Below are 26332 nucleotides of genomic sequence, written 5' to 3' on the forward strand. Positions count from 1 at the left end.
CCTTTCATCGACTTTCAATCTTCATGGATCTTTTAGGCTCAAAGAGCATCTCCTCGTCTCTTGCGTGGAGGGCCGACATCAAGTTAATCGTCTGGCAACAAAATATTAGGCTTCGTTTATTTTACGAAAAATAAATTTTAAGAAAAAGTTCTTTGAATTTTCGGACGTTTGGTTCACATGAAATAAACTATTGAAGAAAGAAAAAACATTTTTCATCGTTGGAAACAAAAAATATTCAAAAGTGGAAAAATAGTTTCGTCTAAAAAAGAGGAATCATTTTTCATCCTTTTTCCTCCTCCACCTACCTTTTTCTCATTTTTCATTTTTTTTTTCTTCTTTTTCTGCCGGTTGACGGCCAATCTAAATAACATTGATATCGATACGGGACAGCGACACGACACGAAATTAAATAAACAATAAAAAGAAATTCCTGTAATCTGCGGTCTGCACCGCTTTCCCTCCTCTCTCACGTCTCCTCCCCTCCTCTCTTTACCTTTTAAAAAATCTCTGACACGCGCCTCACCTGTCTCTCTCTCTTCTCTCTCTCTCTTTACTTTTTGAAAACATCGCCGAAAACATATCACACTTTTCATCTTTCTCTCTCCTCTCTGTCCCGCTAAACCAACCACGACGTCGACCGCTGTGATTTTTGCTGCTCGTCTCTCCTCCGGCGCTCTCTCCCTCTGTCTGCCCTCCGGCCTCGTTCGCTCTCTCTGCTCCGCCGCACACGAGGGCCGTTCCCTGCTCAGGCACTGGCCGCGCGTTGCCGCTCTCATGGCCCGAGACGCTCTTCCTCCCCCTTCCCCTGCCGTTCTCTGCCCTTCGGATCTGCTTTTCCCCGGCCCCTCTCTCCTCACCGACTCGCGTGTCGCTGGCGTTGACCACGTGTCGGATCTTCGACTCGCGTGTCCCTGGCGTGCTCGCGAAATATCAGAGTTCGTGTTGAACCCCGTCAAATTTCGAGTACAGCCATATAAGAGCATCGTCGAGAATCGAGTATAATTCAAGAAGTTCCCCCAGAGCGATCGAAACAATTTGCGCCGCCGTGCCGACATTATACGGCGGGTTAGATAATGTTCGGATAAGGCTTGACTATAAAGATGACAGGAAGATTAACATGCTCGTCTGTCACCAACATCTGATTAAAATTTGATCAAGAAAACGTGTGATCAGTAATTGGTCAAGGAGTCGGTTCTTCGTGAGACAAAAGTCTCGTGACAAGGAGTCAGTTGCCTCGAGAGGCTCGAGCTGTGTCTAAACCGTGTTGCTGCTGATGTCAATTGTCGTAAATGTCCTCAAGATTTCTCCATAAACTCACTTTCTCGTCGTCAAACCCTTGATTAATTTACTAAATTCGAACACTTTACGAGACTTCAGATCGGTCCTTTTCGTGAAAAAAAAGGAGAGGATATTATTTGGAAAATATTATCTTAATAATTATTTATAGCACTTGAAATAATTAGTCAATGAGAAATATTTTTATTATCAATAACAATCTATAACCAAATAATTTCGTAGACGACAAATATTTTGTATTCATTCGTTGAAACTTGTAAACGCAGCAAACGATTCTTCACAAGGGCGCGTAAAAGAAACTTCGCATTTGATTAGGCCACGTTGCCACAAATGCCTAATGGGAAAATGGGAAATTTCGTTTTTCTTTTTTTTTTATTAATCAAGACTCGATATTTATCTGAGGAAGGACAAATTTTCACTTAGCTCCCTATATATATTGATTGCCCCCTTGGCTGAATCTGGACTCACCCTTTAACTTTGCCTGATCTCGCTCTGCTTTCACGAAATCGCCCTTCTCTTCGCCTTCTCTCCTCATCTTCCCTCTCGCTCCCTAAGCGCACAGCCCTCACCGCCCTTAACTCGCCGGTTGCAATGTCGCCGCTGACCGTCAGACCCGAGCAATGCCAACACGTCCTCGTCATGCGCCACGGCGAGCGCGCCGACGACGGCGCCGACAAGTCTTGGTGGACCACGGTCCCCAACCCTTGGGACGCTCCGTTGACCGATGCTGGCCGGGCCAGGGCGCTCGAAACTGGCAGGAAACTCCGGGACCAGCTGGGGTTCCCGATCCACCGGGTCGTCGTGTCACCTTTCCGACGGTGCGTCGAGACCGCGCAGGGGCTGATCAGCGGTCTCTTCCCGGTGGACGCCGGAAACCTGGACAATGGGAATTCCGCCGACTCATCGGCATCCCGAATCAAGGTCTAGTACTCTCTCCTCATCCCCATCCGTTCCGATAACGGAAATAAAGCTATTGCTCAAAAGTCAAACTAGGCTGACACATGTTGATCACGTCGAACCGCTTTGCTTTCGATTTTTCCTTTTTTTTTCGGACGCAGTATGTTCTTTCCGTTTTGACTTTCAGCCCAAATTTCAAAGAGCTTTTTTCACATGAAGAACAACAAATTCAAGTTGCTAATCTATCAAATGGCCAGTCCGATAGCCTTTACTTTTATTGCTTTTTTCAGGTATCCATAGAGTATGGAATGTGTGAGATGATGAACGACGTCGCATTATGGTACCATCCCACGGATCGCGGTTCATGGGGATTCGACATGAAAGAGCTCGAGGCTTCCTTTCCGACGGGCGTCGTAGACTCCAAACCGCACCGGGTGTTCAAGGAGGTACGAGGTTTTCTTCTTCTTCTTCTTCTTCTTGTTCCTTTTTTTTTTTACGTGGAACACGGCCTGTGTGTATAATTGAAGCTTCGATGATGTCTTCCATAACTGCAATTTGCATCAAATAGTCATAACTAAAGCTAATCGCGCATGGCTGGAGTTTTTGTTTCTTTTAAAGTGGGATTAGAATGTGGAAGCGACATTGTTTTACTATGCGAATTATCGGGTTTCCCTAAAATCACTACCCTTTGCGACGTTTTCACAAGTTAAGTGCTTTGTTTTGTTTTTTTTTTTTTTTTTTTTTTTTTTTTGCTATACAACTTAGGTTTACGTCCATCATAAACGAGACTGAAAAGAATTTACCCTTGAAGGTTGTAAGTTTTAAGCATGTGTAATTGCATGGTCTAATTTGGAGTATATCTAAATTGGTGTAGCTGCCACAATGGGGAGAGAGCGAATCCGGGGCAAAAGATCGATACCTGCTCACTATTCACTCCCTCGTTGACAAATACCCTGAAGAGAATCTGCTGTTCGTCACTCATGGTAAAGCTTCAATTTTGGCACTTCACTTCTCTCTTTGTAATCAATTTAATCAAAATTCAAACCCATACGACGTAGAGTACACACATGACTGGTCCTGTCAAACGGGTCGGCGGTCGGATCGGGTTTGTGTCGGATCGGAAATAATCCAACACAAATTAACTCATATAACCCACTTATGATAAATTTATTGTAATGCAAGTTTCATGACCTATACGATGTAGGGTATACACATGGCTAACTTTAAAAGATGACATGGTATTGGCTAAATTAAGTGTTTTTACAATACATAAAAGCTGTAGACATGTGGTGATTGCACCCTTCCCCCGTGATAATGGCACGGAAAGTGAAGGGGCGTCCTTATGTCTCGGCATGTTCCTAAACCAGCTTCAACTGCAGGGGAAGGGGTGAAGGTCCCGGCCTCGACATATTGGAGGGAGGCAAGAGGACACAAAATAAGACCGGACTATTTCGGATACGCGCATCTCAAAAGGCAAATCGTTCGAAATGGCAATTTGTTCACCGCTTATAAATTCAAGATAGCCACAAACCCTGATGAAACCGGCATCAACCGCGAGCCGCTGCGACACGCATGAACTAGTGTTTGATCTTTCAGTACGTGACGGAGCATTGGGAGGGTTTATGTTGCTTTCTATGTTGGTTTTGTCATGTCTCGACCGCCATCAAAATTATTCTCAGCCATCTCTTCCTCCCCACGTGCATGATCATCGTCTCTCTATGTCCTGTAATCGATTACTCGAGTGCCGGAGCTGCGCCATCGCTTGAGCTCCCAAGACTGCATGCGAAGTCAGACAAAGGCTTCAAGAAAGTGCTGTAGTTTAGATCTGCTCTTCTTGTTAATCCATTTCTGATTATTCCATTGGAGCTAGTATTTCATCATGGGATGAGCTATGTCCACCACAAATTTGACATGTTTAATCGCGGCAAGCATTCGTGGAATGTAATGTGGTTCTCCTTAGATTCCTGCTATGATGCGCTTCATAGCTCATCGAGATGGCATTATCCATGGATCGGTGGGACCGATTTCATGGATCCACCCAGGAACCCGATCGGATCGGTAGTTCGGTTTTCGGATGGATACATGGAATGAGCGGGTGGTTCACGATTTGCATTTTATAGAACCGGTCTCTAGCAGGCGGTTTTCAATTCTAGGGTGGGAACCACCCATTCTGAAACCGATCACCTCTAGTTCATGATTAAGATAGCATCCTCAAACATTACGGTTTTGTACAAGGCTTTTGTTTATTGTGGCAAACATATGATAAAAATCCTAGTTTATAGAAATCATTTGAGTGACGCGTGAATAAATTGCAACCTATATAGGATCAAATAGCTTCTTTTTTTTTTTTTTTAAAGAAAAATCTTCATTTCATATCAAAGAGACATACATCACTTAAAATAAAAATGAAAATCCCACAAAACAGGTAAATCTGAAAAGTATATAAACTTGGTACGGACTATAGAAACTTGCTTATTCCTCAAGGACAGATCTATCATAATATCTAAGCAGAACCGGCGGCCGATCACTCGAATCTCGCATCATCACTTCACACACCGAAAAATCCCTTTCCAATAGCTACAAATTTGCCAAAAGGCGGTGCGTGCCTGGGTTCGACATCCCCAGCTCCATCACTATACAGAAATAAGAACAATACAAATAGGTTGAGAAAGTACAAAAAACGTATTGTAAATCCCGGACCTATATCTAGATTGGGATAAAATGGCACTCAAATCTAGTTCTAACTATAGATTAAGAGAAAATAGCTATAAAAAAAAATACCCGTTGATCACAAAATTACTTTCAAATAATCCAATTGACAGGAAAAAAAAGCTTCGAAAACTTGCGGAGTGCTCGACAATCTACAAAATGCATCCGAAGCCGAAGCGAGCGAGCAGATACGAAGAGAGCAGATCCTTTTGAAACACTCATACTTCGATCTTCAGAGCTCACTTTTGTAGAAGATGTCGATCGCTCGTCCCCAAAATTGACGAATAGAGGGATGGGAAGATCAAAAAAATATGGACTAGAGGGAGAGGGGAAGGGAGGGAGAGAGAGGGTCGGCGACAAAGCTGCAGGAGAAAAAAAAAAAACTTCAGAGAGGAGGTGGCGGCTGGGGGGAAACTCCAGAGGAAGAAAAGTTTCGGCTGCTAGATGACAAAATAGCCAGTGTTGAATGGTCTACATTTGGCAACACTTCGAGTACTTTTTTTTTTTTGGTCAGATTACATGCAGTACTTTGGCTGCATGGGAACAACCGAACAAGAAACAAGGCCCGTTCACTTTTTTTTTTTTGGGTCAGAAGACTCGTTCACTTTGGTTTTAGGATTTAATTATGCTTTCGTGACGAGTTTTAGAACTTCTAATACACATATCCCTTCTAATTATTTGCTATTTATTTTTTGTAGCTCAGAATAAACGGTTTTTTTTTGGTAAATAAATTATTATGCATATGGGATAGTAAATAAAGGATAGTCACATAATTATTTTCCTTTACGAAATCATTTTCTAGATTATAGTAATTTGATTGATGTTCCAATATACATGCTAGTCAACCCTAAATTTGTAGGTGAAATTATTTTCGATCGACGCCGCGTAAATTAATAAAAACGTGCGATTGTTTTCTTGGTAAATACTCCTATAGTCGGAAAAACTTCTAGCTAGCTGAACATTGGAAAGAAGTTTTGATTTTGATAATGATTATTTAATGAGGCAAGATTAGTTTTCGAAATCAAGAAATTATTGATGTGAGGTTAGTGCAAGTACACTTCTTAAACAAGTGCCCCATATCTATAGATATTCAATAAAAGTCTACCACAATTTAGGCTCCGTTTGTTTCATAGAAAATGAAAGATTTCTATAAAACATTTTCCAAAAAGGCAAAATAACAATATTTTTTTATGTTCGGCTAAAACCTGAAAATGAATAGGAATATATTTACCGCTATTTTGTATGAAAATCTGATTTGATTTTCCTAGGAAAAATTACCAAAAAATAGAATTTTGATTTAATTTAATTTTCTTTTTTTCTTCTTCCTCTACCGGTGCCGGCCACGGGCAAGGGACAAGCTCGCCCCTCTCCTATCCGAGTCGTAAGCAACTGTCACTCTTTGTGTTTGATCATACTGTGCTTGCTATCGCTCTCTCCTGTGGCTCTTCGTCTTCAATCATACTGTACTTGGTGTCGCTCTCCCTCATAATTGCTCGGGTGTGAGTCTAGAGCTTTGCGACGAGCTAAGAGCTGAAAGCTTCTGAATTCTAGCGGTGAGCATAGTTTCAAGGTATGCGGGGTAGGTTTCAAGTTTCAAAAATTAGAGAACTTGTTTCGACATGTAGATGGAACCTGGAACCTATAATAAGTTTTTGTGATTTTTTTTCTTATATTTCTTTGCACAATCCTATAGTATTCCATGACAACTTATGATGAGTGTGTAATTAGAAACCACTAATTTGAGCTTCCATTTCAGCCATATTTATGACTGATTACTTTATTATTGTTTATTGTTTCATATTTATTCGTAAGTCTAAATACGAGTTGTAGTTAGTAGATTATAGCAGCAAATTTTAATCATTAAATATAATAATTTACTACAATCATTTAATTAAGAATACGGATGAAATCTCTCTAAACCTTGTAACCAACTCTGAAACCCGTGTTGGACCCAAAAAAAAAAAAAACTCTGAAACTTGTGATAAGGTAGATTCCAGTTTACGGGGTAAGTTTCAAGTTTCAAAAACTGAGTAATTTATTTCAATGGGTAAGTTCGGGTTTCAAGGGAACCTATACGGAACCTAGAGCCTCTCACACTTACTGAATTCATCCTAATTCGAGCGAATTTGACGGGTCATCAAGGCAGTCTTGGGACATGGTTTTGGTGTTTGCAATCGAATTATTACACTTTGAGCTGGGGATTGATGGGAGAAGGCGAGGCGAGCGAGTTGTCTCCGAGGAACTACCAATCGACCATTAGCATCCCCATCACCACCTCACCTTTCGTAAAAATAAAGCTTCAAGTGCTCGCTGGAGAGGACGAATCGAACATGATGCGAACTGAAACTGGGATGACCGACTGGAACATAGAATTGTTTGTATTTTGTGGTTTTTAATAATGGTTTTTTCGTGGCTTTCGGCTTTTGTCTGACCACTCTCCCTCTAGTCTTATATTTCATTGGAATATGCTTAAGTGACAATTTTTTTTATCTACTATAAGATTGACAACATATTACAAGTTGTTTGTGAAATAGAAAGGATTCAAGTTTTAAGATTGAATTATGGAGGGATAACAACGGTAGAAGTCCTAAAACCTTTGTCAATCGGTCAATTTAGTTCCGAAACTTCTTCTTTGCTATTTGAATTGTAGAACTTGTCGCCCTTCTTTACATAATCCTTCTATTTACTCTTAAGAAGCACCAACACTCTTCGGAAGCCTCCGCGTCGTGTCGGACACTCTTCTATATGCGATCGACGTGTGATCGGTGCTTCGGACATGCTAGCGACCCGCAAGTCCAGCATCCCGACATGCCGTTTCGACATACACGGGATCAATATTAAGCATTTTTAATAAATTAGAAGTCAAAAATAAATTTATTAAAAATATATATACTTAAGTAATATATGCAACCACCCCAACATCAATATACCCAGCCGGTCCCAAAAAATCTTAATCGTGAATTTCTAATAGAAGAGAAAAAAAAAAAACACTCACCGAGATGTTTTTATATATGCATGATAATGCATACATAAAAATATACATTTAATACACAAAGTGTCGGAATTTTCTTTTTTTTTTATAAATGAAATGCCCGCATATCGTGTCGTATCGTGTCGTGTCCCAACGTGTCATAATTTTCTATTTTTTTTAGATGAACCCCTCAGTAGGGTGACAGCGAAGGCAATGAGCCTTTTTTGGAAGCCTATTATGGGGGGCTGCCACCCTCGCATGAGCGACCGAGGGCCCTTGCCCTCGACTGGCGGTCATGGTGACCGCCGCCGCATCAAGTGAGGACTGACCCCCTCGCGAGGCCACCAGCAACGGCGGAAGGGGTCTCCTAACCCCGCTAGCAACGAAGGAAGGACAACATGCTAGATTAGCTTCAGCGTTTAAGTTCAACTTGTTTTATGACCCCAAAAAAGGACCCCCAAAAAAAAAAATAAAACAGAAGAAGTCAACCTTTGTTTTTTCTTTACAGCCCCGCAAAAACCGACACTGATTTGCCAACCCAAAAGTTGGTTCATTTATCAAAGATATTATAATCGACGATGAATCTTCCCCCACAATTTCTTCCACCGAGCTACACGCCGAAGAAATTTCAATGTCCGCGTGAATTCTGAGGGGGGGATTGGACAAGAAATTGTTCAGAAGTTCTTCGTCAATTATCTTAAAAATATGAACAGGAAAAAGTAAAAATCAGAGACCTCTTTATAAATGTATTCTGATTTGTGCATCTCGTGGCATTAAGAGACGCGACATTTATGCTGAGAGCTCCTAATCTTTCTCTAACGAAGTTCCGCTCTCGTTCCCTCGCCCTTCTTTCTGCTGTTGACATGGCCGCCGCGAGACTCGAGCGACCTCACCACCACCAGCACGTTGTCGTCATGCGCCACGGCGACCGCCTCGACAGCGTCGACCGGTTGTGGCCGTCCACAGCCCCCAGGCCATGGGACCCTCCGTTGGCCGAGGTCGGCCGGGCCAGGGCACTCGAGACAGCCAAGGGCCTCCCCGCCCAGCTCGGCTTCCCGATCCACCGGGTCGTCGTGTCCCCCTTCCGGAGGTGCGTCGACACCGCTCTCGGGCTGATCGCCGGTCTCTCGGCTGCAGACGAGGCCCCCGATGCGGCGACAGGCGATGGCGGCATCGACACATCAAAAGTCAAGGTCCGTTGGTCTCTCCCTCTCTCTTTCTCTCCCGTTCATCTTAACTCGTTTAGTCATATATCCATATATCAAATGATGCCTAGCTTGTGGTCCTTAGGACACGTTAACATGTTACGACACGTTTTCTGTTTTTGCAGGTATCTATAGAGTACGGATTGGGGGAGTTGTTCAACAACATAGCAATCAGACATCCTCCTCCTAGTCCTGAAGATCATGCGGATTGGGGATTCAACATTCCTGAAATCGAAGCCTTGATTCCCCTAGACGCTTTGGACACTACAGTAAAGCCAGTGTTCAGTAAGGTACAAAAAAAAAATATATTTTTAAAATGTTTAACAAAAATATAATTTAAAAAAAAACGAAATTGCCAACAAATGGGATTTTTTTTTTCCTTGATTGTATATGATCAAAGTTTGATTTTTGTAGCTGCCGCAATGGGGAGAGACAGAGCCAAAGGCAAAGGAGAGATATCTCCACACCATTCATTCTCTTGCCGATAGATACCCTTCAGAAAATTTGCTGCTCATCAGTCATGGTATGCTTCTTACTTTATATTTCAATTTTTCCGAAAATTTATCATCCATATTGTTACATGCAATTAGATTGAAAGCTATAAAGCTTAGGTATATCACACCAACAACTTCATGCGATAAAAACTTTAAGTGCATGGCCTACTTATCCATTGACGTAATATTGCGCGAATAACTTCGTACCGGAAGATCTTAGTGAAGCAAACATACTCAAACGATCATCAAGCTTCATGTACTGGAATCTTCCCTTCACTTTATGTAGGGGAAGCTGTGAAGGTCACGGTCTCGACACATCTGGAGGACGCCGCGAGATTCAATATCATGATAGATTACTGTGGGTATGCACAGCTAAGAAGGCAAGTTGTCCGAAATGGCGATCTGCTCGAGGCGGGGGAGTTCGAGCTTCTTGGGAACCATGGCCAGACCGGCATCAAGTGCTTGCCGAGGTTGCCGATGTGATCGACACACTTCACGTCCGATGCTGCACTATCTGTCGTATTACATAAGATGGACGGCAAAAAGAGCATTGGTCTCATGATTCCGTTTCGCTGTTAATTCTTTCATATATTAGGGGAATTCTTTTGCCAATTAGGCGGGACTATTTGTGACTGTGTTATCTTCTTTTGTTCCGACATTGAATGTGATATGTTCGTTTCTCTAATTTGCTTCTTCAGTCGGTCCATGTTAGTCTCGGGTCCTCATAGAGTCAAACTAAAAAATCAGCTAATAAATTAGACCACCAATAAAAAAATTTGTTCCAATTTAAGTTCGGCCCGAAAGTTGTTGGGCCGGAGTTTCCAAGAGAGATAAGGTTGACAAGAGAGTTGGACCAAACGGAATACATTCCGGGTCGGTCTAGCCAAACTTTTTAAAATTTGCTCTCATTTTTCGGTTTTCTAACCATCTACTTTTTGATTTATCAAATTTAGGAGATCTAAAGCATGCAAAATCCTCTTGTTAATAACTCTAATTTTTTTTTTAACTTTTCCGACTGTCAAATTTTGATCTATCCCGTTTCGAAGATCTAAGCATGGCATCAAACTTAGGTAATTAACAAGCTTTTAAAGATGAGCAAGTAAAAAGCGACAAGCAATTCTATACAGTTTGTCGATTTTGAGGAAAATGCGTAGAGTATAGATACACATGAGTCCACGAAATTTTTCTTGCCAATAAAAAGAGAAATTATGTGTCCTCTGACAATAAAAGTCATTTCACTGCTAAAACTTGAAAATAATCATTCAAACGTCGTCGCTTGGACTTTGGATAGACTAGGAGGTCAAAAAGTCAACACGACGGGGTCATTGCTTACAATTGTCAAGCAATGCCTTTTTTTTCGTGCCTTTCCGGGGAGGAGAGTTCGGTAAAGGGAGTTTAAAAAAAATAATAAATAAATAAATTGCATAGAAATATTTGGGAAGAGGAAAAAAATTCATGATTCTAAATTCTTTTAAGCAACCTGCAGTAGGATACAGCATACCAAAAATTCAATATTGATGTAACGGCCCAATTCGATAAGGGCGGGGAGCGGTCGTCGGAGCTAAAGGGCCTGAATAATAAGCGGTTCATGACAGGCTTTTAAGATAGTAAAGAGGTCGGGAATGAATCGAATTGTTCACCGAACAAGGGAAGAGGGTGCTTCTGAAATATATATATATATATAATATATATATATATATATATATATATATATATATATATATATATTGGAATTAACTATATATATATATATTGGAATTAACTCAATACATATATATATATTGGAATTAACTATATATATATATATTGGAATTAACTCAAGAATGCGTCTTTTCATATAACCGACAATGCTTAAAAGTGAATAAAATCTCAATGAGTTAAATTCAAGACGTTACAATTGAGGTATGCGAGGGATAAATGAAATTATGTATTTATTGGGTTGTCCATAAAATAAAATGTCGGGAATGGAGAAACGTGTAGAATCCGTCGCACGTGGAAGAATATGCTTAGATAGCTTCTTCGGGAAGTTCACCTCGTTTTATAATGTCATCCGAAACTGCATAGAGTCTAAGATCTTGTCGGGAAACATCACGTGACCACGATGAAACCTCCACCACAATTTCTTAGGTCATTGTTCATTCTATTAAGGTTTGAAAACTTTTTTGGTTCTTTTTCCAAAGCCAAAGCGCGTCTCCTGATCAACCCTTCTCCACCAAGTCATGCTCTAAAGAGATTTCCCATCTTTCAGCCACATTTTACATTTTTTTTTATTCAGGAATCAATATGCCGCGTGTATTTTTTTTTATCAAGGTTGCCATCACGGAAAGTCCCGAATTAATACAGATGTGAAAAATTAATCATAAATTAATTTTTTGATCTCGAAAAACTTCAAGCTGCGACAAATTTACCTTAAACTAATTTTTTACCACTAAAAAACTTCAAGTCAATGCAATCGTAACAAAATTATCCTCTTTTAATTTCCGTTGAATTTGGTTATTATCATGAAAAATTTTAAATCGATACGGAGAGTAAAAACTCCAAATTGATATACTCATCAACTGTTATGTGTTATCCAACTCAGTAATTTGATGAAAAGTTTAATGGAAACTAACGGAGGATAAATTCGGTATAGGTGTACCACTATGGGGAGTTTTCGGTGGTCAAAAAATTAGCTTGAGATAAATTATGATAGATATATCAGTTTTGGATTTTTTTTATATATATTATAACCATTTAATTGATTGTAGCAGAAATTGTTCGGAAGGCACCTGCAGATAGTAAAGAACCCTATAAAATGTAATAAGGAAATCAAAACACAATGTCTCCCACTTACATGTACGAACATCTGTGCCTCTCCTAAGACTCAGAGAGAATTTATGTGGCGAACTCCCAAATTCTCTCCATCGAAGTTCCTCTCCCACTCCCTCGCCATTTTCACTCCTGCGAGTATGGCCACCGTCAGACCCGAGCAACCTCGCCGCGACCAACACGTCATCATCATGCGCCACGGCGACCGCCTTGACGACACCGACCCATCATGGCCGTCCACGGCCCTCAGGCTGTGGGAGAGATAGGCCGGGCCAGGGCGGTCTAGACGGCCCAGTGACTCCCCGCCAGCTTGGCTTCCCGATCCACCGGGTTGTCGTGTCTCCGTTCCGAAGATGCAAAAACACTGCTCTCGGACTGATTGACGTTCGCGCGGCCGCGGACAAGGGCCCTGACGTCACGATAAGCGACAGTGGCATTGACCCTTCAAAGTTCAAGGTCCAGGAGTCCCTCTCTCACATTCATCTGAAATTGTTTAGTCATATGTGATTTAATTAATGATGCTTAGGTTTTCGCTACTTACTATTTGTATAAAATAATGGTTAACACGCAGTTTCTGTTGGCAGGTATCTATAGAGTTTGGATTGGGTGAGTTGTTCAACAACATAGCAATCAGACATCCTCCTCCTAATCCTGCAGATCATGGGGCTTGGGGATTCAACATTCCTACGATTGAAGCCTTGATTCCAGCAGAAACGTTGGATCATACAGTGAAGCCAGTGTTCAACGAGGTACAAAATATTTTCAATAGTTTGAAGCCCCAGAAAAATAGATTTTTTGTTTTTTTGTAAATTTCGTTTAACGAGACTAGATTTGGTTAATACACACGTGTGCCGTGCGGCTCCATGATAGTGATCACACTGAACAACTTAAACGTTTGGAAATCACATTGCATATTTAGCCCAAATTCGGGACCACCCGTGTCATTATCCCATGTTTTATCTCAATTGAGAGGATTCCCGACCTCGTCTAGTGTATAATGGACTATCAAAGTTTCATTTTTTTTTGTAGCTGCCACAATGGGGAGAGACTGAGCCAAAGGCAAGAGATAGATATCGCCACACTATTCGTTCTCTTGCCGATAGATACCCTTCAGAAAATTTGCCACTCATCACTCATGGTAAGCTCCACCATGCAATTAGATTGAAAGCTGTAATGATTAGGTTTATTACAACAAGAACATTCGACAAAAGATTATAAGTATTTTGCCCGCTTACACAATCCATATGATTACTGTTTGGTGAAATTCTTTTTCCGGAAGAAGATCTTTTCCGACCATCGCATATCACGCCAATAATTCCATGCTATAAGTTCTAAGTAAAGCTAACGTAATCAAACAATCATGGGGCTTCACGTATCGGAATGGTCCCTTCACGTTTATGCGGGGAGGCAGGTGAAATTCGAGGTCTTGACACATTTGGGGAACGCGGGGAGATTCAAGATTAAGACGGATTATTATGGATACGCACAGCTTAGAAGGCAGATCTTTCAAAATGGCGAATCGTCCGCAGCCGGTGGGTTCGAGCTTGTTGGGGAATTATGGCGAAACCGGCATCCGGTGCTTGCCGAGGACACCGACGTGAACGATACCTCACGTGGAACGTCGCTCAAGTTTTCCTAAATACAAATGATGGGCGGCAAAACAGCTTGGTTTTTGTGAGTTTCGTATCTTTGCTGACTCTTTCATTATATAATATTAAGACTCGTAGTGGAAATGTTACGAGACGACGAATCTTCCACCACAATTTCTTGGAGACCCGTGTCGAGCGGAGTTGCAATTGACAGTAGACGAAATTGCTGGGAAGGGCACGAACAGATTGGAAAGAACCTTCCTGCGAAACTGTAACTTTTTTTTTTTTTTACGTCTCGAGTTTGAATTTCTACGGAGATAAATATGCAAGATTTGACGAGATTTGGCTTCGTGGACTTCTCTTCCGCGTTCTTTTTTTTGGGCGAATAAAAGGAAGGGCATATAAGCTTATGGGGCCCACGGAGTAATAAATGAAAGAAGACAAAAGTTAAGGTTGCTTTTTACCTCCTCCTCGTAGAAGCGGCACAAGCAGTCAAGATATCGTCTAAAACCCACGTAGAATATTTTGTGGGCCCCGTCAAAGATAATTTGTTGACTTCTTCAGTAGGGCACACAAAATAATGTTGTGGAGTTCTGCTTTTTTGCTTCGGACGACGCATCAGAGTGATTATTTGTACGGACTCTTTCGTGGATATATGTATCAATATTCAGATCAAATCACATAATATTTGGTGTCCTTTATCGTTTCTCACTATTTTTCTGTGCTTTTACATTAACTTATTTGTAAGATTCTGATTAGTTTGCGCGCGTTAATATTACAACAGAAACTTTATTGAAAGATAGTAAAAGAAACTTCGAATTTTTTTTTTTCCTTGCCATTCTACTACTGACGTACAGAATGAGTTTAAATAGATACACGGTCACATGATGAGGACAAAATTGATTCCTTAAATTGAGAAAAACATCATTAAGTTGTGGAAAGACTTTTAGTTCCGAAATTCGAATTTAAATTTAAATTTTGAGAACGGCGGAAGAGATCAAGTTTTGATGGATAAACCTTATCTTTAGCAAAGACTCTCCTCAGTCCTCATTGCTTGGAAACCGCCGGTTCTCTTTTGCTTTTTCTTCTTATATTTTGCACACAAGACAGAGACAGACGAAACGGGGTCGATGATGCTTCGACGTACTCCCGACTTTTGCCCAACCGAGGAGCTCGACAACTCCGTGTTGATGTCATCCGTTCTAGTTTTGTTGTTCCGACGAAGTATTGAGGATTTGGGTGTAACCCTTCATAAGATATCTCTGGCAAATTTTACTCGTCTTGTGATTGAACTCTTCATTTACGTCGTGACGTATCATATCGTGTCGTGTCGTTGTATTTGCGAAATTCGAGCCGTACGACGAAGGTCTTTGAAAAAATGGCATTTTGCACACCCCCTCTTTCGATTCAACCCGAGCCGATAATGGATGTTTCAGGATAAAATTAGTGAGGCGGCTGGTGGCGGCTCCGGCCTTTCATCGACTTTCAATCTTCATGGATCTTTTAGGCTCAAAGAGCATCTCCTCGTCTCTTGCGTGGAGGGCCGACATCAAGTTAATCGTCCGGCAACAAAATATTAGGCTTCGTTTATTTTACGAAAAATAAATTTTAAGAAAAAGTTCTTTGAATTTTCGGACGTTTGGTTCACATGAAATAAACTATTGAAGAAAGAAAAAACATTTTTCATCGTTGGAAACAAAAAATATTCAAAAGTGGAAAAATAGTTTCGTCTAAAAAAGAGGAATCATTTTTCATCCTTTTTCCTCCTCCACCTACCTTTTTCTCATTTTTCATTTTTTTTCTTCTTTTTTCTGCCGGTTGACGGCCAATCTAAATAACATTGATATCGATACGGGACAGCGACACGACACGAAATTAAATAAACAATAAAAAGAAATTCCTGTAATCTGCGGTCTGCACCGCTTTCCCTCCTCTCTCACGTCTCCTCCCCTCCTCTCTTTACCTTTTAAAAAATCTCTGACACGCGCCTCACCTGTCTCTCTCTCTTCTCTCTCTCTCTTTACTTTTTGAAAACATCGCCGAAAACATATCACACTTTTCATCTTTCTCTCTCCTCTCTGTCCCGCTAAACCAACCACGACGTCGACCGCTGTGATTTTTGCTGCTCGTCTCTCCTCCGGCGCTCTCTCCCTCTGTCTGCCCTCCGGCCTCGTTCGCTCTCTCTGCTCCGCCGCACACGAGGGCCGTTCCCTGCTCAGGCACTGGCCGCGCGTTGCCGCTCTCCATGGCCCGAGACGCTCTTCCTCCCCCCTTCCCCTGCCGTTCTCTGCCCTTCGGATCTGCTTTTCCCCGGCCCCTCTCTCCTCACCGACTCGCGTGTCGCTGGCGTTGACCGCGTGTCGGATCTTCGACTCGCGTGTCCCTGGCGTGCTCGCGAAATATCAGAGTTCGTGTTGAACCCCGTCAAATTTCGAGTACAGCCATATAAGAGCATCGTCAAGAATCGAGTATAATTCAAGAAGTTCCCCCGGAGCGATCGAAACAATTTGCGCCGCCGTGCCGACATTATACGGCGGGTTAGATAATGTTCGGATAAGGCTTGACTATAAAGATGACAGGAAGATTAACATGCTCGTCTGTCACCAACATCTGATTAAAATTTGATCAAGAAAACGTGTGATCAGTAATTGGTCAAGACGTCGGTTCTTCGTGAGACAAAAGTCTCGTGAAAAGGAGTCAGCTGTGTCTAAACCGTGTTGCTGCTGATGTCAATTGTCGTAAATGTCCTCAAGATTTCTCCATAAACTCACTTTCTCGTAGTCAAACCCTTGATTAATTTACTAAATTCGAACACTTTATGAGGCTTCAGATCGGTCCTTTTCGTGAAAAAAAAAGAGAGGATATTATTTGGAAAATATTATCTTAATAATTATTTATAGCACTTAAAATAATTAGTTGATGGGAAATATTTTTATTATCGATAATAATCTATAACCAAATAATTTCGTAGACCACAAATATTTTGTATTCATTCGTTGCAACTTGTAAGCGCAGCAAACGATTCTTCACGAGGGCGCGTAAAAGAAACTTCGCATTTGCTTAGGCCACGTTGCCACAAATGCCTAATGGGAAAATGGGAAATTTCGTTTTTTTTTTTTTAATCAAGACTCGATATTTATCTCCCTATAAATATTGCCCCCTTGGCCGAATCCGGACTCACGCTTTAACTTCGCCTGATCTCGCTCTGCTTTCACGAAATCGCCCTTCTCTTCGCTTTCTCTCCTCATCTTCCCTCTCGCTCCCTAAGCGCACAGCCCTCACCGCCCTTAACTCGCCGGTTGCAATGTCGCCGCTGATCGTCAGACCCGAGCAATGCCAACACGTCCTCGTCATGCGCCACGGCGAGCGCGCCGACGACGGCGCCGACAAGTCATGGTGGACCATGGTCCCCAACCCTTGGGACGCTCCGTTGACCGATGCTGGCCGGGCCAGGGCGCTCGAAACTGGCAGGAAACTCCGGGACCAGCTGGGGTTCCCGATCCACCGGGTCGTCGTGTCACCTTTCCGACGGTGCGTCGAGACCGCGCAGCAGCTGATCAGCGGTCTCTTCCCGGTGGACGCCGGAAACCTGGACAATGGGAATTCCGCCAACTCATCGGCATCGAGAATCAAGGTCTAGTACTCTCTCCTCATCCCCATCCGTTCCGATAATGGAAATAAAGCTATTGCTCAAAAGTAAAACTAGGCTGACACATGTTGATCACGTCGAACCGCTTTGCTTTCGATTTTTCCTTTTTTTTTCGGACGCAGTATGTTCTTTCCGTTTTGACTTTCAGCCCAAATTTCAAAGAGCTTTTTTCACATGAAGAACAACAAATTCGAGTTGCTAATCTATCAAATGGCCAGTCCGATAGCCTTTACTTTTATTGCTTTTTTCAGGTATCCATAGAGTATGGAATGTGTGAGATGATGAACGACGTCGCATTGTGGTACCATCCCACGGATCGCGATTCATGGGGATTCGACATGAAAAAGCTCGAGGCTTCCTTTCCGACAGGCGTCGTCGACTTCAAACCGCACCGGGTGTTCAAGGAGGTACGAGGTTTTTTTCTTCTTCCTTTTTCCTTTTTTTACGTGGAACTCGGCCTGTGTGTATAATTGGAGCTTCGATGATGTCTTCCATGGCAGCAATTTACATCAAATAGTCATAACTAAAGCTAATCGCGCATGGTGGGAGTTTTTGTTTCTTTTAAAGTGGGATTAGAATGTGGAAGCGACATTGTTTTACTATGCGAATTATCGGTTTTCCCTAAAATCACTACCCTTTGCGATTTTTTCACAAGTTAAGTGTTTTGTTTTGTTTTTTTGTTTTTTGTTTTTTTTTTTTTTTGCTATACAACTTAGGTTTACGTCCATCATAAACGAGACTGAAAAGAATTTACCCTTGAAGGTTGTAAGTTTTAAGCATGTGTAATCGCATGGTCTCATTTGGAGTTCATCTAAATTGCTGCAGCTGCCACGGTGGGGAGAGAGCGAATCCGGGGCGAAAGATCGATACCTGCTCACTATTCACTCCCTCGTTGACAAATACCCTGAAGAGAATCTGCTGTTCGTCACTCATGGTAAAGCTTCAATTTTGGCATTTCACTTCTCTCTTTGTAATCAATTTAATCAAAATTCAAACCCATACGACGTAGGGTACACACATGACTGGTCCTGTCAAACGGGGTCGGTCGGATTGGGTTTGTGTCGGATCAAAAATAATCCAACACAAATTAACTCATATAACCCGCTTATGATAAATTTATTGTAATGCAAGTTTCACGACCTATACGATACGATGTAGGGTATACACACGGCTAATTTTAAAAGATGACGTGGTATTGCCTCCGCCAAGTGTTTTTATGATACATAAAAGCTGTAGACATGTGGTTTTTGCACCCTTCCCCCGTGATAATGGCACGGAAAGTGAAGGGGCGTTCTTGTGTCTTGGCATGTTCCTAAACCAGCTTCAACTGCAGGGGAAGGGGTGAAGGTCACGGCCTCGACATATTGGAAGGAGGCAAGAGGACACAAAATACGACCGGACTATTTCGGATACGCGCATCTCGAAAGGGATATTGTTCGAAATGGCGATTCGTTCACTGCTAATAGATTCAAGATAGCCACGAACCCCGATGAAACCGGCATCAACCGCGAGCCGCTGCGACACGCATGAGCTGGTGTTTGATCTTTCAGTACGTGACGGAGCATTGGGAAGGTTTATGTTGCTTTCTATGTTGGTTTTGTCATGTGTAGGCTTTGTTGGATCATTTTGATGTTAGGACAGTTTATGTTACGGCTTTATTTCATGGTCGAACATTGGATTTGATGAAGTTCGCTAACTAAATTCCCATGTGTTGTCAGATTTTCAATACAGGATTCCATTAACTCCTTTCATTTTTGCTCCGTCTTTATCACGAAAAAGAAATGATTTAAAAAATATTTAAAATGATAATTTGTATCACTTAAAACAAACAGTTACTGAAAAATAAGGAAAATATTGTCAATAATCTATGTCCACATATTTTCGTGGATGATGAAATGTTTCTTATTTATTTATTTTAACAATTGGTTAGTGAAAATTAATGAAAATATTGATAAGAATTTATGTCAAAATAATTTCGTGGACCAAAAAAAAATTCATTTCTTCATTTTTGTAAAAGATACAAGCGATCATTTTTAGAAAAATATTTTTAAAAAATTATTCATTCTTCGCGAAACAAATGATGATAATCTTGGTACTTGTATGTTCGGACACATAGAAAAAAAAGAGAGAGAGACTTTTTTGGACTTTTTCTCCAAAATCGAAAGTATCATTCAACATTCTAAGAAATATGTAAACAAACATCTACAAATTTACAATCAACATTTCAATATGGCGAATTCTTAAAGTTCCTAAATTGAATAAAAAGAAGAAGAAGAAGAAGAGAGGTCAAGATGCGTATATGGCAAGATTTGAAAAAGAGCAAAAGCAATAAAAGAGTAAAAAATTTACCCAACACACACCCTTAGATTGAATGTGGTACTCCCATTTGAGAGACCATTCAAATCTTTAATCAACAAGCACAATCATAGTAAAAAGAGCTCTCAATTACCACAAATTGAGCTAGCAAAGATAAATTAATAATTAATGAAAATGTGGTGTGATTCATCATTCTTAATCTGAATATGAAGGATTTTGAACATCTCAATTCCTCAACGAACACAGATCCATAGCAATGCTGATTAGATTAGAGTAGTTGAAATTTGGAGGTTTCGGATTAGCCACCGTTTAGCGAATGTGTTACATTTCTGTGTCGACATATTAAACTCAAGTCGCGGATCCATGCCCGTGCGAAATATGATAGTCTTAGTTGAACAAGTCGAGAACCGAGTGTAATCACAAGAGCATCGTTACTGCAATGTTACTTAAAAAAAACCTCCCCCCCTTTCTTTTTCCCCCCATTTTAAATTTTTTTTTTTCCCTCTTAAGTTATAAAGACATCTAATGCAAAAATTCCAATTCTCCCCATTCAGAAAAATCATGGTTCAGGGTCTAAATCTTCTAATAAAAGGGGACATACATTTCAATTTTGACCTGGTAAGATTTTCATCAAGCCTTGCCAAAACAACTTTCAAGATGCAAAGGTTTGACGCCGTATGAATCATCTTCCATTGGGATATAATTTCGCAATAGTCATAGGATATGTTAGCTCTTCTGAACCAAAATAACTTCCCAGAAAAAAAATAGTTCATACCAATCGACAATATGAGACTTACGATGAAATTCGGACAATTAAATCATTGGAGCTTAGGAGTGGACGTATCGAGAGATGTTGTAATTCAAAGGAGAGGGAAATATTCTTATAAATCACTGTGATGGACATTGAGGCTTGTTTTCAACAAAGTATCAATAATGAAATTATATGATAACAAGAAGTTATCGCATTTATGTGAGGAAAAGTATCACAAAAGTCTTAAACCTAGTGCATTGATACCAATTTAGCCCTAAACCTTTCAATTAAATCAATTTACTTCTAAATCTTTTTGTATTGGGAAAAACTACCAAAAATGTCCTAAATCTTTTTGTCAGCGGGGGTTGCCAGCCACTAGTTGGGGCCCGGCAAAACCGACGCCCATCCCACACCCTGGTTGGCGATGGTGGGGCGACCGCGACGAGGGTTGTGCAAGTCCGTGTAATTCTCCACACTTTTTTTGAGCCATTTTATAAACTTTAAATTGCATAAATTTTGTATTAAGTTTGCATTTTTAAAATTTTAATTTTTAGCTTATTATTAAATTAAATTAGGTTTATTTAAATTTTTTAGCTCATTTTTAAGCCTAGAAGTCCTTGTGGACTCACATTTTTTGAAAAATATGCCCCATCGTATTAAAAAATTAATTATAAATGCCCGTAATATTTGCCAAAATTTATATAATCTAAGTTCTTGACTAAATGAGCTGAACTATTATTACATTTAATAATCAAATATATGCACAAATATAATCTGAGTTCTTGAAGTAGCTGAACTAGTATCCGAGTTCAAAGGTTTGGACCCACGGCGACTATAGCAACGAAGGTGTCGACGGGTAATGGTGGACTAGGGTGCCCAAGCCATGGGACGCCCCATTGGCCGAAGCAACCCGGATGAAGGAGCTCGATACAGGCAAGAAACTCCAGGCCGTACTCAGGGTCCCGATCCACCGGGTTGTCTCGTTGCCATTCCAACGGTGCGTCGAGACGGCACGGGGAATGGATCTCCAGTCTCTCCACGGCGGAAGACGACGCGGTTAACGTTGTGCTAGGTGATGATGGCCATTCCGCTGACTCGTCAACATCAAGAATCAAGTTCGAGTAATTCTCTCCTTATCCACATGGGCTTCGCTGAAAGTTCTTGATGTATTGCGACACAGTCTTTGCGTGTAAGACTTCTACCTCCAACTCCGAAGGCCTTTTTTCACGCAAAACAACAATATGATGAGATAAGAAGGAAGGAATAGTAGTAGGTGCTTCTTACCAAATGCCCGGTCCCATTCGCTTTGAACTTTTCGCAGGTAACCACAGAGTATGTATGGAATGTGCGAGATCCAAACGACGTCGCGTTGTCGCATCATCCCAACGGGGTCGCGAATCGTGGCGATTCGTCAAAAAAGAGCTCGAGACTTCATTTACCAATTACGGACCCGCACCGCACCGGGTGTACGAGGAGGTATGAGGTTTTTAAGAAAATTTTTAAAAAGAAGAAAAAATAATAGCGCCAATTCAATCTTAAACTTTTTTGTCAATTTAATCCTTCGGCCAATATTGACCGGAAATCATAGACATGACAATTTTTAATAATATTCTAATATTTTTTTATTTTTATATTTTTTTTTTTCCCTATCTTCTTTTTCCTCCATCTAGTCGTTGAGGTCCGGCAATCGGTTCGAGGCAAAGGCTAGCGAGGGCAAGCTTTGCCTAAGGCCAGAAGGCCCCAACCCTTGCCTTTGTTGGTCGCCGGTGACCTAGCTGGAGGAAGAAGAAGATAGGAAAGGAAAAAAAAAAAGCAAAAAAGAGAAGAAAAAAATTGAAAAAAAAATAATAAAATGCCATTAAAAAAATTGTCACGTCAGCACTGGTAGCGCCATGTCAGCAATTTCCCGACCAACTTAACCGAATGGGCACAAATACACAAAGTTTAAGACTAAATTGACACAACTATAATAGGTCATATTTTTATGTAGCAACGCAATTACAATAGGTTGGGTTCTTTTGTGGCTTGGGGTTAGCAAGACTAAAATAGTTGGGGTCATCGAGCCTCGCCTTGTGCTCTTGGCTCTCGGGTGAGAACAAGATTTGGAGTTGCGGCAGCGATACGTGAGGGGACAAGACTTGCATATGGGGATCGGAGTAGGGGTTCTTCGTTGGAATTGAACTCGTGCGGAACCAAATGGCTACTGGTATTAGGCGATCCGGGGTCCGGCAAGTTGGCCGGCAGCAGGAGCCATCTCAGCAACAAAGGCTCGGCGATGTGCGGCGTTGCGCACGAGCAAGCCCTCGCGGTCCACCCTTCCTCCATCGAAGAGCTCGATCTAGGAACCCGGGAAAGGACGAGGACAACATCATAAGCCCATGAACTTTTTTTTTTTCAATTTTAGGGACTTCGAATTGAACCTTCAATTATCTTGAAACATTCCCATCCACCGCAGAATAACCAATCATTTCTTGCTCGAGCTATGAGGACATATTCAACTTGTCAGAGATATTTTGTATTTCCTTTATAAAAATTTTTTAATAAAGGAAAATTTTTTTTTTTTTTAAAATCATTTCCTTTTGCATAGAGCTTTTTGATATTTAGATATCATTTAATGATTTTTAAATAAATGACGTATTCTTCTTCATTAATCGAAGGTATAAACAATGTTAGAGTGGGGCCTTTTTTTATATTTTGTATCTTGTCTCGTTTTGTTTTGAATAACTGTCGATCCTATAGACTTATTGTTGTGCAAGAAAGCGTATGGGTTATTACGACATATTCGCAACAACGTGCCACATGCGGCCCTTTCCACGATGGTAGTCACCGACCAATGTGCCTAAGAGTGTATTCAAGACTAGATCAAGAGTGGAAAATTTTCAAAAGTTGTTGCTCCCTTATAAATCTAATGGCAACATTCGAACGCCATCGGGGGGTTATACTTCTCCATAAAGGAGTTGATTTTCCTTTATAAAATTATAAAAAGTTTGATAAATTCAGATCTCAACACTTACGAAGTAGAAATTCTATCATAAGTCAATATCTTTAAATGGATTTTAGCACTTTTGAAGTGTCTTTACCAAACGAATTTCAGCTTCAAAAACACTTTTGAAGCAGAAATTGTGCTTCTAAAGTGTTATCATGTGGAGATGGCATGCAGCCTATAAGAATTGCAAAAGTTAGTGATCGACATGCGTGTTTTCATTTTGTTTTTAAATGATGTTGACTACCTTAATTCGCCTTGACTTTAAGGAGCATGATATTTAGGATTGTCTCTACAATAACTTTTTATGTGAGAGATAACCATGATATTTTTATTGATTCACCGTATTATCTCTCGAGATTGCATATATATAATCACTTGATATAATATATATGCACGCACGTAAATATGTATATCACTTCACAATTCTCTCTTCCGCGTTGTTATTTCACGATTCCAATCAATCAAAGGACCGGTTTTCGACGTGGTCACACCATATCGAGGCTTATGACTTAATCCCCTTCAATAAAGTACCGAGTAATCCGCAAAGTTCCTTCGACCAAAAAAAAAAATGAAATATTTTCTGATAGCTTGCATGTATACAAATGCCAAACCCCTATAACATCTGTCGCCAGCAATCTAAACAAAAAACAAAAATACGCAAGTTCCAGAAAAGAGAAGGAAGAAGGTTAACCACTATACTAGTCCATTAACTCCTTGTTATTATCTTTGTAGAAATTGCATATGCTTATTACGGGTATTTTTATTTACTAAAGCGCAAGTGAAAAAAATTTTAACGACTAATTATATGGCGTTGTTTTGCTTCGGACTCCGAGTTCACGTGATATCAATCTTGACTGTTTTAGTTCCGCGTTATTTTGTTAACGTCCCTCAAAAATCACCTATTCACCTGCTCTTCCTCAAATTATTGTGCTAGCCACCTAATTTTTCAACTACCAAGGATAAAAGTAGAAAAGCTAGGGCGTCCCCACCGGCTATAAACTTTATCTCTATATTTTAACCGTGGACTGACGAAAACATCTTTATGCTGAAATTATACTCTAATCACCTCTATTGTTTTCACTGATCTGGCCACCACTATAACTCATTAGCTATTCATTAACTATTGTTTATTTTGTTGGTTTTAAAGGAATTTAATTGTAGTTCTTTTGCTTCATCTTCCCTCTGCTCTGCAAAAATCGCGTACTCACCTGCTCTTCGCGACCAATTTTTCAAGCCCCCGCTCGCAATGGCGTCGACCGTCGAGCCTGAGCGATTTACCGGCCATTACCAGCACGTCCTCGTCATGCGCCACGGCGAACGAGCTGACGAAGACGCCGACGAGTCGTGGTGGGCCAGGGTCCCCAAGCCGTGGGACGCGCCGTTGACCGACGAGGGCCGGATCAGGGCGCTCGAAACCGGCGAGAAACTCCGGGCCGAGCTCGGGTTCCCGATCCACCGGGTCGTCTCGTCGCCGTTCCGGCGGTGCGCCGAGACTGCGCGGGAGCTGATCGCCGGTCTCTCCACGGAGGGCGATGGGCCCACGAACGTTGCGCTGGATGATGGCAACTCCGCCGACTCATCAACATCAGGAATCAAGGTCCAGTAATCTCTCCTAACCCTAATGGGTCTGGCCGGAAGTTCTAGATCTAAGTTCAGCTTTGATCTGCTGCAATATATTCTTTCCCTGTTAAGGCATTTAGGCCAAACTCAAAAGACCCTTTTTTCCGTACACCAAAGAACAATGTACTGAGATAACAAGGAATCAATGTATAAGTGCCGAGCCAAATCCAATAAATTCTTTTTGCAGGCATCCATAGAATATGGAATGAGCGAGGTGTTAAACGACGTCGCGTTGTGGTATCATCCCACGGATCGCGATTCGTGGGGATTCGACATGAAAAAGCTCGAGGCTTCGTTTCCGCCCGGCGTCGCGGACCTCGCGCCGCACCGGGTGTTCGAGGAGGTAACGAGGTTTTTATACGGCAAAACCAGCCTTAGAATGTAGATGGTGTTAAGATGTAAGTTTGAATATGTGTAATCGCATGGTCTAATTTGGAGTTCATCTAAATTGCTGCAGCTGCCACAGTGGGGGAGAGAGCGAATCTGGGGCGAAAGATCGATACCTGCTCACTATTCACTCCCTCGTTGACAAATACCCTGAAGAGAATCTGCTGTTCGTCACTCATGGTAAGCTTCAATTTTGGCATTTTATTACACATTGGCGATCTCGACATGTTCCTAAACGAGCTTCAATTGCAGGGGAAGCAGTGAAGGTCGCGGCCTCAACGTATTGGAAGGAGGCGAGAGGGCAGAAGATAAGACCGGGCTATTGTGGGTGCGTGCATCTCAAAAGGCAAGTTGTTCGGAACGGCGATTCGTTCACCGCTAAAAGATTCGAGATCGCCACGAACCCCAAGGAAACCGGCATCAAGCGCAAGCTGCCACAACAGGCGTGAACCGATGTTAGGACCTGCAGCACGTGGTGGCGCATCGGGAGGGTTTGAGTTTGCTTTCTTTCTATTCTCTGCCGGTTTTGTCATACGTAGGTTGTGTTGGATCATTTTGATGTTAGGACAGTTTATGTTGTTCATCCTCTCCGAATCATGCTCATGTAGAGACCGCTAAATCTGGAGATTATATCGGAAGCCAATTGGTTCATAC

At 41.4% G+C, this 26332-nt stretch overlaps 2 protein-coding genes across 6 annotated transcripts; both read left to right on the forward strand.

The window, feature by feature from the left end:
* The first annotated feature begins 1753 nt into the window (after positions 1 to 1753).
* LOC115731515 lies at positions 1754 to 26329 on the forward strand. Of its 5 annotated transcripts, XM_048275879.1 has the most exons (5): positions 1754 to 2217; positions 2484 to 2639; positions 3068 to 3176; positions 3573 to 3811; positions 19191 to 19265. In XM_048275879.1, the coding sequence occupies exons 1-4, from the start codon at positions 1888 to 1890 to the stop codon at positions 3767 to 3769; spliced, it is 792 nt and encodes a 263-aa protein (XP_048131836.1). In that variant the 5' UTR covers positions 1754 to 1887; the 3' UTR covers positions 3770 to 3811; positions 19191 to 19265. The 5 variants fall into 5 exon arrangements, with proteins under 5 accessions (XP_048131836.1, XP_048131833.1, XP_048131837.1 ...); XM_048275876.1 differs by lacking the exons at positions 2484 to 2639; positions 3068 to 3176; positions 3573 to 3811; positions 19191 to 19265 and adding exons at positions 12965 to 13129; positions 13410 to 13518; positions 25931 to 26329; XM_048275880.1 differs by lacking the exon at positions 3573 to 3811 and having other exon boundaries at positions 18952 to 19269.
* Positions 8635 to 10257, forward strand: LOC125314213. Its single transcript, XM_048275875.1, has 4 exons — positions 8635 to 9066; positions 9204 to 9368; positions 9493 to 9601; positions 9859 to 10257. Exons 1-4 carry the CDS (start codon positions 8665 to 8667, stop codon positions 10053 to 10055), a joined length of 873 nt encoding a protein of 290 aa, XP_048131832.1. The 5' UTR covers positions 8635 to 8664; the 3' UTR covers positions 10056 to 10257.
* Positions 26330 to 26332: the final 3 nt, after the last annotated feature.

The sequence above is a fragment of the Rhodamnia argentea genome, chromosome 3 (assembly GCF_020921035.1).
Source record: "Rhodamnia argentea isolate NSW1041297 chromosome 3, ASM2092103v1, whole genome shotgun sequence".
Taxonomy (NCBI): Eukaryota; Viridiplantae; Streptophyta; class Magnoliopsida; order Myrtales; family Myrtaceae; genus Rhodamnia; species Rhodamnia argentea.